This window comes from Bombina bombina, chromosome 4 (genome assembly GCF_027579735.1).
Source record: "Bombina bombina isolate aBomBom1 chromosome 4, aBomBom1.pri, whole genome shotgun sequence".
Taxonomy (NCBI): domain Eukaryota; kingdom Metazoa; phylum Chordata; class Amphibia; order Anura; family Bombinatoridae; genus Bombina; species Bombina bombina.
The window spans coordinates 574,788,427-574,803,223 of NC_069502.1; the positions used below are offsets into that span (position 1 = coordinate 574,788,427).

General features: G+C 36.5%; 1 protein-coding gene across 1 annotated transcript in view; it reads right to left on the reverse strand.

The window, feature by feature from the left end:
* Window positions 1–14,797, reverse strand: part of EPHA7 (EPH receptor A7) — a 380,959-nt gene that overhangs the window by 40,719 nt on the left and 325,443 nt on the right. The window contains exons 11-13 of the mRNA XM_053710553.1: window positions 9,545–9,730; window positions 9,040–9,101; window positions 2,804–2,914 (exon numbers count right to left, since the gene is read on the reverse strand). Coding sequence (XP_053566528.1) covers window positions 2,804–2,914; window positions 9,040–9,101; window positions 9,545–9,730 — 359 coding nt within the window. The remainder of the gene's footprint in view (window positions 1–2,803; window positions 2,915–9,039; window positions 9,102–9,544; window positions 9,731–14,797) is intronic.

Genomic DNA, 14,797 nt, shown 5'->3' on the forward strand with positions numbered 1-14,797 from the left:
TGTGCAGACTGTTGTGTGTTTTCAGCAACACTGCTGCAGGTGCAACTATATACATATAATTGCAATTTACTTAAAGAGACAGTATACACCAATGTTCCTATAACTGCATGTAATAGACACTACTATAAAGAATAATATGCACAGATACTGATAGGTTACTGATAGGTTACTGGAACACCCACTGCACATGGGAAACAGCAGACACTCCCCCTTCCTTTGCATATGAAAAGACCCTTCACAAAAAGAGAAGCAAGCTGGAGTAGGTATACATCGGTATTCTCCTAAAACTTTCAGGCTTGGTTAGGAGTCTGAAAATCAGAGCAATGTAATTTAAAAATAAGCAAAACTATCCATTTAAATCTCCAAGGGAGAGATACATTGAATCAACTTCTAAAAGTATCCATAAGTATCACAGATACACCTCACAGCTCTTCGATACACTACACGTGTGGTGAGATAGCTACCTCTGATGAAATATTTTTCCTTACAACTCTTTTTTGTTTTTTGAGTATTGCTCAATAGCTGTTAGTGGTGTTATGAGAGCATGATATATAATCTGTGTGTCAATAAGTTTATCTGCAACATTTGTCCTCCCTCAGTGTTTGTACGTGTTGGTTACCATTAATTTATACCCCTATATGAGGTGTGTGCTAGGCTAGTTCCACTTCTCATGTCTCTCTATATATTTCATTCATTATTTTTGGAACTCTGTGCACCAAGGGTCCCTATTAATATTTGTTAATATTAGCGTTCCTTTTCTCCTGGGGGTTCCTTTTTCATATTTCCTGAGCCGGTTGTACATTTATATATATATACACACATATAAACACATATATCAACATGTATATACATATATACACATATATCAACATGTATATACATATAAACACATATATCAACATGTATATACATATAAACACATATATCAACATGTATATACATATAAACACATATATCAACATGTATATACATATAAACACATATATCAACATGTATATACATATAAACACATATATCAACATGTATATACATATAAACACATATATCAACATGTATATACATATAAACACATATATCAACATGTATATACATATAAACACATATATCAACATGTATATACATATAAACACATATATCAACATGTATATACATATATACATTTATATATACAATTTGGGGACCTTTTCATTCAAATACTTTAACAGTTGAAAAATCATTTAATAATAATATAATAAACTGAAGTGTTTAAATGTGTTTTTACTGTAAATACGTTACATTCCAATGTTATTCACTTAGAAGAAAACAAAAATGTTCTTTGTATATATATATAGCTATATATATATATATATTTATATTTATATATTTATATATATATACATAGGGGCATATCTATCAAGCTCCAGATACAGCTTGAAGCCCTGTGTTTCTAAAGACCGCTGCTCCATAACCTGTCCGCCTGCTCTGAGCAGGCGGACAGACATCGCCACAATTCAACCTGATTGAGTACGATCGGGTTGATTGATACTCCCCTGCTGGAGGCCAATTGGCCGCGATTCTGCAGGGGGCGGTGTTGCACCAGCAGCTCTTGTGAGCTGCTGGTGCAATGCTGAATACGGAGAGCGTATTGCTCTCCGTATTCAGCGAGGTCTGGCGAACCTTATCCGCACTGTCGGATCAGGTCCGCCAGACTTTGATAAATAGAGGCCATAGCTATAGATTTTCTTCTATGTGAAGACCATTTGGATGTAAAATATTCATAACTATCTTTGGGCTTAGCATTGTCAGTCTAATGCAATGTCGCAAGCAATAAGTATACTCCATTGAACTCTACGGGGAGAAGAAGTTAACACAGTAGCGATACCGGAAGTCCTTTGGGCAGTGTTTGTGTGCAAGCAAAAAAATTAATTCAGTTTTGTAATATAGCCATATGGGACCAATTTATCAAGCAGCGGATGCTGCTTATTCCGCGCGAGCCTTCCAGCTCGCCGGAATAAGGATTTAAGAAGCAGCAGTCTTAAGACTGCTGCTCCTTAACTCGTCCGCCACCTCTGAGGTGGTGAACTGCAATCATCCCGATCAGATGCGATCGGTATAATTGACAACCCCTGCTAGAGGCTGATTGGCCGCAAATGCGCAGGGAGCGGCATTGCACAAACATTACACCAGAAATGCTTGTGCAATGATAAACGCTGTCGGCATTTAGCAATGTTGGGTGGACTCCGACAGACATTTGATAAATTGGCCCCATTGTGTGTACTCAGGCAGCAGATATTTTTGCATCCAACTGTATGTTATTTATCACAAATTAAAATGAACAGCAATGACACATAATAAATAGATTATATTCTATTTTATAAAAATGCATACACAAATGCAATAAAATACAATTAATATAAAATGCTTAAAATAATACATTTCATAGCTTAGAAATGACTTACTATTCTAATGTTTTAATGAAACTAGAAAATAAAAGTGCTTTTACAATGTGAACTGGGCATGACAGAATAAGCCTAGATGTGTTGTGCTAAAATTTGCAAAAGGGTCACAGTATCAAAGGAAAAATTCTTAGAAAATATTAGCAGTATCAGTGATACATATATCACTAGCAAATATAGCAGAGAGATATTTAAAAAAAAAAAAATAGAAAACCCTATTTCATCATGGATTGAAATGGCTTTTACATTTTAAGATCACTTATTCTGCATTAGCTTATGTAAAGAACAATTTCTGGACAGAATGTAATATACTCCATATTGAAGAATGTGTAAGTTATATGAAATATATAAATTATACCATTTTTTACCTGTGAATTTGTTCCTGGATTGTTTAATGTTTGGACTTTTACAGATGGCATTGTCTGAGTTGATCCAGATGGTTTAGATTTGGGAGGGGACGTAAACCATTCCAAACAGTTCTAAAACAGAAATTATTGTAACTTAGTAAACTTTCTATACAAGTAAGAAAAATAAGCAACATATACCACAGCATAACCAGTGAACCCAAGAGTCATACATGGGAGTACCAAAAATTGTTATGCTTATATGTAATGGTCAAATTATTTCCTCAATTTTACTATTGTAATCATTCTATTATTTTAAAGAACAATCTTTTCAATTTAACAAGTAACTTTAGGGATTACAATATACTTTTTATCTCTTTTAGTGGAAAAATCCCCCCAAAAAACAAACTGGATTCCAGCTTTTCTATTACATTGAAAAATATCAAGATAGTTAAATGGATATTAATGAGACATAAAACCAAAATTTTTACTTTTATGATTCAGATACAATATACATTTTTAAACAACTTTCCAGTTTACTTTTATTATCAAATTTTCTTTTTGTATTGAAGTGAAGGAACGTAAGATCAGGAGTGTGCACGTGTCTGAATCACTATATGGCAGTGGATTTGCAATAATGTTTTACATTAGCAAGAGCACTAGATGGCAGCACTATTTCCTATCATGAAGCGCTCCAGACATGTGCACGTTACCTGTCTAGATCGTTACCTGTCTAGATATCTCTTCAATAAATAATAACATGAGAACAAAGCAAATTTGATTATAGAAGTAAACTGGAAACCTTTTTTTAAATTGTATTCTCTATCTGAATCATGAAAGAAAAATGTGGGGTTTTATGTCCCTTTAAGCACAAAAAAAATCTACCATAGATATGAATGACCACTATCTAAACATGCAAAATATTTATTCATGCATACAAAAGGCTATATCCGAGATGTCTGTTCTTAATTTATACACAGGAAACCCATAATTGTCTATGGACAGTCTATGGAATAGAATACAAATATTAACGTAACCCATCAGCTAACGGGAATTTCAGAGAAAAACTTGCCCAAAATACCAGAGAACTGTTAGTAGTTTGCTGGAAAACCAAAATAGAGCCTTGCTTTTTTGTTTGTTTTTTAAATTTATCAAAACTATGGAAAACCCAAGTTATTGATCTAGGCCCATTTTGGTATATTTCATGTCACCATTTCACCGCCAAAAAAAAATTGTTAACTTTTTTCACAAACTTTGGGTTTCTCACTGAAATTATTTACAAACAGCTTGTGCAGTCATGACACAAATGATTGTAAAAGCTTCTCTGGGATCCACTTTGTTCTGAAATAGCAGATATATATGGCTTTGCATTGTTTTTTGGTAATTAGAAGTCTGCTAATTGCAGCTTTGCAACACACTATTGAAATGCCTGGCAATGAAGGGGTTAATTAGTTAGCTGGTAAGGGAAATAGTAATGTAGGTATTAACCACCTACCTGACACCTCTCACCTACCTGATCCCTCCCAAACATCTCTTCCCCCCACACTTATCCCCACCATCTTAATTACTGGTAGAAAGTCTGTCAAACAGTTTTTTTTTATTATTTTTTTTTTCTGAAGTGTAGTGATCCCTCCTCGCCCCCACCTCTGTGATCCCTCCCAAACAGCTCTCTAACCACCCCCACTAATGGTGGCCATCTTTGGTACTGGTAGAAGTCTGCCAGTACCCAATTTATAGTTTGTTATAATTATAATTTAAATATAATTTGTAATGTAATGTAATGGTCCCACCTCCCCACTATCATTTTTAGGGGCCCCACCATCCCAATCTTGTTCTGTAGTGTAGGGCTACATTATTTTTATAAAGTATATTAATATAACAATGTTGGTTGTGCAAAGCTGGGGAATGAGTATTAAAGGCTTTATCTATCTTTTAAAACAAAATGTTGGTTGTGCAAAGCTGGGGAATGAGTATTAAAGGCTTTATCTATCTTTTAAAACAATAACATTTTTGGTGTTGACTGTCCCTTTAAGGCAATAAAAATGTTCCTTTAAAAGTAAAAACATAAAGACATTTTACTAAATGCATGTTTAATTTTGCATTAAAGTGAAGATTTGAAATGTAAAATTGTTGAAGTTGCATCTTTAGTCCCATGGGGTCGATCCGATAAAAATCGTCGCCCGCAAAAGCCGGCGACGCCAATAATTGCGCGGATTTGGTATCCTATATACGGCGTAAGCTAGAAGTTACGCGCGTATATTTCTGCCGTCGCCCGCAGTTTTTTGGGCCATAGGCAGGTATACCAAACCCGCGCAGTTTGGTATCCAATATGCAGCGTAAGGACTTACGTGGCGAAAATGGAGAAAACTTACTCCATTTTCACCTCGCCACAAAAAGCAGCCGTAAGAAGCCTTACGCTGACTATTGGAGCCCCGTAACTCCCTAAACTAACTAGAAAATAAACCTAACACCTAACGCATGCGCAATGTCTATCTCCCTGTCAACCGCGATCTGCTAAAATAAACCTAACACCTAACGCATGCGCAATGTCTATCTCCCTGTCAACCGCGATCTGCTAAAATAAACCTAACACCTAACGCATGCGCAATGTCTATCTCCCTGTCAACCGCGATCCCCCCCCCCCCCCCCCCGAAATCCCTAATAAAGTTATTACCCCCTAAAACGCCGCTCCCGGACCCCGCCGCCATCTACATAAACTAACCCCCTACTGTGAGCCCCTAAAACCGCCGCCATCTACCTTATCTATCCCGTAATCTGACCCCTTACACCGCCGCCACCTATATAAAAATTATTAACCCCTAATTTAATCTACCTACCCCGCCGCCAGCTATATAAAAATTATTAACCCCTAATCTAATCCCCCTATACCGCCGCCAGCTATATTAATATTATTAACCCCTAATGTAAGCCCCTTACACCGCCGCCATCTCTATTAAAATGATTAACCCCTAATTTAATCTACCTACCCCGCCGCCAGCTATATTATCTATATTAACCCTAAGTATATTATAGTTAATATAGGTATTACATTATATATATTAACTATATTAACCCTAATTATATTAGGGTTAATATAGTTAATATAGTTACTATAGTATTTATATTAACTATATTAACTCTATCTAACCCTAACTAAATTTATATTAAATTAATCTAATTCATTTATAAACTAAAATATTCCTATTTAAATCTAAATACTTACCTATAAAATAAACCCTAAGATAGCTACAATATAATTAATAATTACATTGTAGCTATGTTAGGGTTAATATTTATTTTACAGGTAAATTGTTAATTATTTTAACTAGGTATAATAGATATTAAATAGTTATTAACTATTTAATATCTACCTAGTTAAAATAATTACCCAATTACCTGTAAAATAAATCCTAACCTAAGTTACAAATACACCTACACTATCAATAAATTTAATAAACTACAAACATCTAAAAATACAATTAAATTAACTAAACTAAATTACAAAAAAAACAAACACTAAATTACAAAAAATAAAAAAAAGATTACAAGATTTTTAAGCTAATTACACCTATTCTAAGCCCCCTAATAAAATAATAAACCCCCAAAATAAAAAAAATTCCCTGCCCTATTCTAAATTAAACAAATTTCAAAGCTCTTTACCTTACCAGCCCTTAAAAGGGCCTTTTGTGGGGCATGCCCCAAAGAATTCAGCTCTTTTGCATTCAACAAATACAATCCCCCCCCCCCCATTACAACCCACCACCCACATACCCCTATTCTAAACCCACCCAAACCCCCCTTAAAAAAGCCTAACACTACCCCCCTAAAGATCTCCCTACCTTGTCTTCACCACACCGGGCCGAACTCCTGATCCGATCCGGGCGATGTCGTCCTCCAAGCGGCAAAGAAGAATTCTTCCTCCGGCGATGTCATCCTCCAAGCGGCAAAGAAGAATTCTTCCTCCGGCGACGTCTTCCTCCAAGCGGCAGCAAAGTCTTCATTCTTCCGGCGGCATCTTCAATCTTCTTTCTTCGCTCCGCCGCCGCGGAGCATCCATCCCGGCCGACTGCTGAACTTGGAATGATGTACCTTTAAATGACGTCATCCAAGATGGCGTCCGCCGAATTCCGATTGGCTGATAGGATTCTATCAGCCAATCGGAATTAAGTTAAAAAAATCTGATTGGCTGATTGAATCAGCCAATCAGATTCAAGTTCAATCCGATTGGCTGATCCAATCAGCCAATCAGATTGAGCTCGCATTCTATTGGCTGTTCCGATCAGCCAATAGAATGCGAGCTCAATCTGATTGGCTGATTGGATCAGCCAATCGGATTGAACTTGAATCTGATTGGCTGATTCAATCAGCCAATCAGATTTTTTTAACTTAATTCCGATTGGCTGATAGAATCCTATCAGCCAATCGGAATTCGGCGGACGCCATCTTGGATGACGTCATTTAAAGGTACATCATTCCAAGTTCAGCAGTCGGCCGGGATGGATGCTCCGCGGCGGCGGAGCGAAGAAAGAAGATTGAAGATGCCGCCGGAAGAATGAAGACTTTGCTGCCGCTTGGAGGAAGACGTCGCCGGAGGAAGAATTCTTCTTTGCCGCTTGGAGGAAGACATCGCCCGGATCGGATCAGGAGTTCGGCCCGGTGTGGTGAAGACAAGGTAGGGAGATCTTCAGGGGGGTAGGGTTAGGCTTTTTTAAGGGGGGTTTGGGTGGGTTTAGAATAGGGGTATGTGGGTGGTGGGTTGTAATGGGGGGGGGGGGGATTGTATTTGTTGAATGCAAAAGAGCTGAATTCTTTGGGGCATGCCCCACAAAAGGCCCTTTTAAGGGCTGGTAAGGTAAAGAGCTTTGAAATTTGTTTAATTTAGAATAGGGCAGGGAATTTTTTTTATTTTGGGGGTTTATTATTTTATTAGGGGGCTTAGAATAGGTGTAATTAGCTTAAATATCTTGTAATCTTTTTTTTATTTTTTGTAATTTAGTGTTTGTTTTTTTTTGTAATTTAGTTTAGTTAATTTAATTGTATTTTTAGATAGATGTTTGTAGTTTATTAAATTTATTGATAGTGTAGGTGTATTTGTAACTTAGGTTAGGATTTATTTTACAGGTAATTGGGTAATTATTTTAACTAGGTAGATATTAAATAGTTAATAACTATTTAATATCTATTATACCTAGTTAAAATAATTAAAAATTTACCTGTAAAATAAATATTAACCCTAACATAGCTACAATGTAATTATTAATTATATTGTAGCTATCTTAGGGTTTATTTTATAGGTAAGTATTTAGATTTAAATAGGAATATTTTAGTTTATAAATGAATTAGATTAATTTAATATAAATTTAGTTAGGGGTGTTAGGGTTAGATAGAGTTAATATAGTTAATATAAATACTATAGTAACTATATTAACTATATTAACCCTAATATAATTAGGGTTAATATAGTTAATATATATAATGTAATACCTATATTAACTATAATATACTTAGGGTTAATATAGATAATATAGCTGGCGGCGGGGTAGGTAGATTAAATTAGGGGTTAATCATTTTAATAGAGATGGCGGCGGTGTAAGGGGCTTACATTAGGGGTTAATAATTTTAATATAGATGGCGGCGGTGTTAGGGGCTCACTTTAGGGGGTTATAGATATAATATAGCTGGCGGCGGGGTACGGGAGCGGCGGTTTAGGGGTTAATAATTTTATTAGGTTGCGGCGGGGTAAAGGAGCGGCGGTTTAGGGGTTAATAGCATTTTTATTGTTAGGCTAGTGAGGGGGGATAGCGGATAGAGGGTTAGACAGTGCGGGCTATGTTAGGGAGGCGTGTTAGACAGTGCGGGCTATGTTAGGGAGGCGTGTTAGACAGTGCGGGCTATGTTAGGGAGGCGTGTTAGACAGTGCGGGCTATGTTAGGGAGGCGTGTTAGACAGTGAGGGTGTTTTAAACTTTAGTCAGGTTTTATAGGCGCCGGCAGTTTCTAACGTGGCGCAAGTCACTGGCGACGCCAGAAATTTGTACTTACGCAGATTTCTGGACATCGCTGGTTTGTGAGACTTACGGCACGTTAGCATCTGACGGCGACCTATATGGGATGGCTCGAGTTGCGAGCTGAAACTGCGGGCGACGCCGGTTCCCTCGCTTGCGCCGCAAACTGCGATCGATATCGGATCGCGCCCCATGTTTTTTTTTTCCTACAAAACTACACATAGGAATTGTAATTTATTTTACAAATTACACTTACCCTTAAAAATGCATCAAGCGCTCCATTTTCCATGAACTCTATTACAATCATTACTGGTTTTCCTAAAAGCATGAGATAGTACATATTTGTGAAACATACCCAAGATATATATATATATAAAAAAGCATATTTCTTATGTTAAGAAATATCTTGATTCACTTGAAAGGTTCAATCTCAGAACTAGGAGAAATGGTAATGAGATAGGCAGTTTTAAACATCTGGGTTGAGCATGAAAATAATTTGCAAATACAAGCAGTCAGAATCAATATGTCAAAATAGTTTGAAGTCTGAGGGAAAATGACGCATCAAGCAAGATGTATAGTAAGATAAAAATAATGTTTAGGACGTTCCGTCATGCAAGAGCTAAACTGAAGGAACTTCATTTGGTTATTCAAAAAAAATATTTATTTGGACATTTTCAGATGATAAATATTTGCATTTAAGTTGAAAAAAAATAAATAAATTGTATTTAGAAGTCAATGTTGCGGCTGAAGGAGGTGCTTACCTCGTGTTACTACGCCTTCTAAATGAACAACATTAGGGTGATCAAACTGCCCCATAATACTAGCTTCACAAAGAAAGTCTCTTCTTTGTTTTTCTGTGTAACCAACTTTAAGAGTTTTTATGGCAACCGCCACATCTCTCTTTCCTGGAAGCTTTAATCGACCACTGCATACTTCACCAAATTCTCCTGTAAAGTACAAAATAAAAGGCTTGTGTATTTAAAAGAGATGATGTATACATTTTTGAAAGGTGTGTGCACGTATAAAGATACATATACTAGGATTAGTTACAAATGTAAACTGTGCCTTAGAGTTATATAAAGAAAAGCTTAAATCTGTTATTCCCATCATTGTTTCCATCTGGACAGCTCTAAGAACATGGAGTCTTTCTTGACTGGCACATATGTGCCTAGGCAGTGACATCGCTCACATCAAGAACTAAACAGAAATGGCAGCATGCTGAGCTAAGGCAATATTAGCTAAGCAGTCGCCCCAGGAACCCTATCTTTCCCAGATCCTTTGTTATTTTATGCAGCTGATTCACTAAAAGTTCCCTTATCCCTCTGTATCTAAGGGTCCAATTCTCAAAAACTCACCGACATGACGAGAATCACCATCTTATTTTTTACTGAAAATTGTTTTGTAATGTAAGTGTCTCTAACATAAAGCATTAAAGCATCGCTTTAATGATATACACAGCTCATAATGTAAAAAAATGTCTTTAAAACAATCCTGTAGGGCACTTGTATACTGGTGAAGTATATAAACTTGAGTCCTCAGTGATTTGGCTAGTTAGGCCATTGAAGCTAGACAGGATAGTGATGTGAATCAATATACAGACTCTGAAGAGATCATGCAAGTGAATTTTGCAGTGTATTCTTTTAAAATGTATCTCTGTTACATCTAAAAGAAAGTATTTCAAAATTTATTAAAGTGGTTTGCTTTATTTTTTTTTTAAAGAATATCCCTGTGCTAAATAAATAAACTATTGTGGAAATTGTCCCTGTTAGACAATGAACAGAGTTGCAAGACGATCGCCTAGATTACAAGTCTTGCGTTAGCCTTAAAAAGCAGCGTTGAGGGGTCCCAACGCTGCTTTTTAACGCCCGCTGGTATTACGAGTCAGGCAGGTACAGGTGTACCGCTCACTTTTTTTCCACGATTTTTTCATACCGCAAACCCCTTACGTCAATTGCGTATCCTATCTTTTTAATGGGATTTTTCTAACGCTGGTATTACGATTGCTGGAAAAAGTGAGCGGTAGACCCTCTCCTGTCCAGACTCCTACCGCATTTAAAAGTCAGTAGTTAAGAGTTTTATGGGCTAACGCTGTAACATAAAACTCTTAACTAAAGTGCTACAAAGTACACTAACACCCATAAACTACCTATTAACCCCTAAACCGAGGCACCCCCCCCCACCACATTGCAAACACTTAAATAAAATTTTTAACCCCTAATCTGCCGACCGGACATCACCGCCACTGTAATAAATATATTAACCCCTAAACCGCTGCACTCCCGCCTCGCAAACACTAGTTTAATTTTATTAACCCCTAATCTGCTGTCCCTAACATCGCCGACACCTATCTACATTTATTAACCCCTAATCTGCCGCCCCCAACGTCGCCGCTACTATATTAAATTTATTAACCTCTAAACCTAAGTCTAGCCCTAAGTCTAACTCCCCCTAACTTAAATATAATTTAAATAAAACAAAATAAAATTACTACAATTAAATAAATTAATCCTATTTAAAACTAAATACTTACCGATAAAATAAACCCTAAGATAGCTACAATATAACTAATAGTTACATTGTAGCTAGCTTAGGATTTATATTTATTTTACAGGCAACTTTATATTTATTTTAACTAGGTATAATAATTATTAAATAGTTATTAACTATTTAATAGCTACCTAGTTAAAATAAGTACAAATGTACCTGTAAAATAAATACTAACCTAAATTACAATTACACCTAGCACTACACTATCATTAAATTAATTACATAAACTAACTACAATTAACTACAATTAAATTAAATAAACTAAAGTACAAAAAACCCCCACTAAATTACAGAAAATAAAAAAATAATTAAAAATGTTTTAAGCTAATTAAACCTACTCTAATCCCCCTAATAAAATAAAAAAGCCCCCAAAATAATAAAATTCCCTACCCTATACTAAATTACAAATAGCACTTAAAAGGGCCTTTTGCGGGGCATTGCCCCAAAGTAATCAGCTCTTTTACCTGTAAAAAAAATACAATACCCCCCACAACATTAAAACCCACCACCCACACACCCAACCCTACTCTAAAACCCACCCAATCCCCCCTTAATAAAACCTAACACTACCCCCTTGAAGATCACCCTACCTTGAGACGTCTTCACCCAGCTGGGCACAAGTGGACCTCCAGAGGGGCAGAAGTCTTCATCCGATCCGGCCAGAAGAGGACAACCATACCGGTAAAAGTCTTCATCCAGAAGGCTTCTTCTGTCTTCTTCCATCCAGAGTAGAGCGGGTCCATCTTCCTCTTCCTCTTCCATCCGATGGCGACTGACGAATTAAGGTTCCTTTAAGTGACGTCAGCCAAGATGGTGTCCCTTCAATTCCGATTGGCTGATAGAATCCTATCAGACAATCGGAATTAAGGTAGGAAAAATCCTATTGGCTGATGCAATCAGCCAACAGGATTGAGCTCGCATTCTATTGGCTGATTGGAACAGCCAATAGAATGCAAGCTCAATCCTATTGGCTGATTGGATCAGCCAATAGGATTGAACTTCAATTCTATTGGCTGATTGCATCAGCCAATAGGATTTTTCCTACCTTAATTCCGATTGGCTGATAGGATTCTATCAGCCAATCGGAATTGAAGGGACGCCATCTTGGATGACGTCACTTAAAGGAACCTTCATTCTTCAGTCGCCGTTGGATGGAAGAGGATGCTCCACGTTGGATGTCTTCAAGATGGACCTGTTTCGCTCCAGATGGAAGAAGATAGAAGATGCTGCCTGGATGAAGACTTCTGCCGGTCTGGATGTCCTCTTCTAGCCGGATTGGATGAAGACTTCTGCCCCTCTGGAGGTCCACTTGTGCCCTGCTGGGTGAAGACGTCTCAAGGTAGGGTGATCTTCAAGGGGGTAGTGTTAGGTTTTATTAAGGGGGGATTAGGTGGGTTTTAGAGTAGGGTTGGGTGTGTGGGTGGTGGGTTTTAATGTTGGGGGGTATTGTATTTTTTTTTTACAGGTAAAAGAGCTGATTACTTTGGGGCAATGCCCCGCAAAAAGCCCTTTTAAGGGCTATTTGTAATTTAGTATAGGGTAGGGAATTTTTTTTATTTTGGGGGCTTTTTTATTTTATTAGAGGGATTAGATTAGGTGTAATTAGTTTAAAAATTTGTAATATCTTTTTTATTTTCTGTAATTTAGTGGGTTTTTTCGTAATTTAGTTTATTTAATTTAATTGCAATTAATTGTAGTTAGTTTAGGTAATTAATTTAATTATAGTGTAGTGTTAGGTGTAATTGTAACTTAGGTTAGGGCTTATTTTACAGGTAAATTTGTACTTATTTTAACTAGGTAGTTATTAAATAGTTAATAACTATTTAATAACTATTCTACTTAGTTAAAATAAATACAAACTTGCCTGTAAAATAAAAATAAACCCTAAGCTAGATACAAAGTAACTATTAGTTATATTGTAGCTAGCTTAGGGTTTATTTTACAGGTAAGTATTTAGTTTTAAATAGGAATAATTTAGTTAATTATAGTAAATTTATTTAGATGTATTTAAATTATATTTAAGTTAGAGGGTGTTAGGGTTAGGGTTAGACTTAGGTTTAGGGGTTAATAAATTTATTATAGTGGCGGCAATGTTGGTGGCGGCAGATTAGGGATTAATAAATTTAATAAAGTTGCAGCGACGTTGGGGGGGCAGATTAGGGATTAATAAATAAAATGTAGGGTTCGTCGATGTTGGGGGCATCAGATTAGAGGTTCATAAGTATAATGTAGGTGGCGGCAGTGTCCAGAGAGGCAAATTAGGGGTTAATAATATAATATAGGTGGTGATGATGTCGGGGGTGGCATATTAGGGGTTAATAAGTGTAAGATTAGGGGTGTTTAGACTCGGGGTTCATGTTAGGGTGTTAGGTGTAGACATAACTTATTTCCCCATAGGAAACAATGGGGCTGCATTAGGAGCTGAACGCTGCTTTTTTGCAGGTGTTAGGTTTTTTCAGCCAGCTCAGCCCCATTGTTTCCTATGGGGAAATCGTGCACGAGCATGTTCAGCCAGCTCACCGCTGACTTAAGCAACGCTGGTATTGAGGTGAGATGTGGAGCTAAATTTTGCTCAATGCTCACTTTTCTGAGGCTAACGCCGGCTTGCAGAAAACTCGTAATACCAGCTGTCTTAAGTGAGCGGTGAGAAAAAAAGGCTCATTAGCACCGCACACCATTACCGACAAAAACTCGTAATCTAGCCGAATATTTCCTTTAAGCTTTTTTCATGAAAAAAATGTTTCTTGATTCTCTTTCATTTACATGAGAGAATATTTTTGAGAACAATGGCCCTTTGTATTAAAAACAATGTACATATATCGATATATTTACAAATTGTATAACCATCTGTAGGTGAGCCTGATAAATCTGGGTAGTGATGAAACCTAGAACAGTACTGTTAACACATTTGCTGTGAATCTGGTGCTGGTGTACCCATGTAAGGGTGCACTCACTGTGGTATTTGCATGCTATACATTCTCTGTTGGGAGAGTGGAATTATGAGGATGCCACTGCTCCCTCTACTGGCCATATAAAAAACTGTGGAAGTCTGTAAAAAGGTACTTTTTCACAAATATACAGTATACTATTTAATTTAGTAGATAAAATGCTGCTAAAATGTCTTTAATTTAATATATTTTACTTTAGTAGCTTTTAAAATTAAATTGCAAAATGTACCTATAAATATAAATATATATCCATTAGCTGAGGAAAAAAGCAGGCAATTCAATATAATGAGAATCTACACTTTTCTTGGGAAAATTTTAAACATAGCCATTTAAAAGGAGGCTAAAAATATCATTGCCAATGAGGTAACAACTTCAAAGACAATACCCAACCTGCACAAAAAAATAAAAGCTCTAGCTTTTTTTAAGAGTTCAGTTTCAAAGGACTCATGAATTCATTTGATTATATTAAGTGAAAACAGTTCAGTTAGATGATCACAGAACAAACATTGAGGCTTTTTA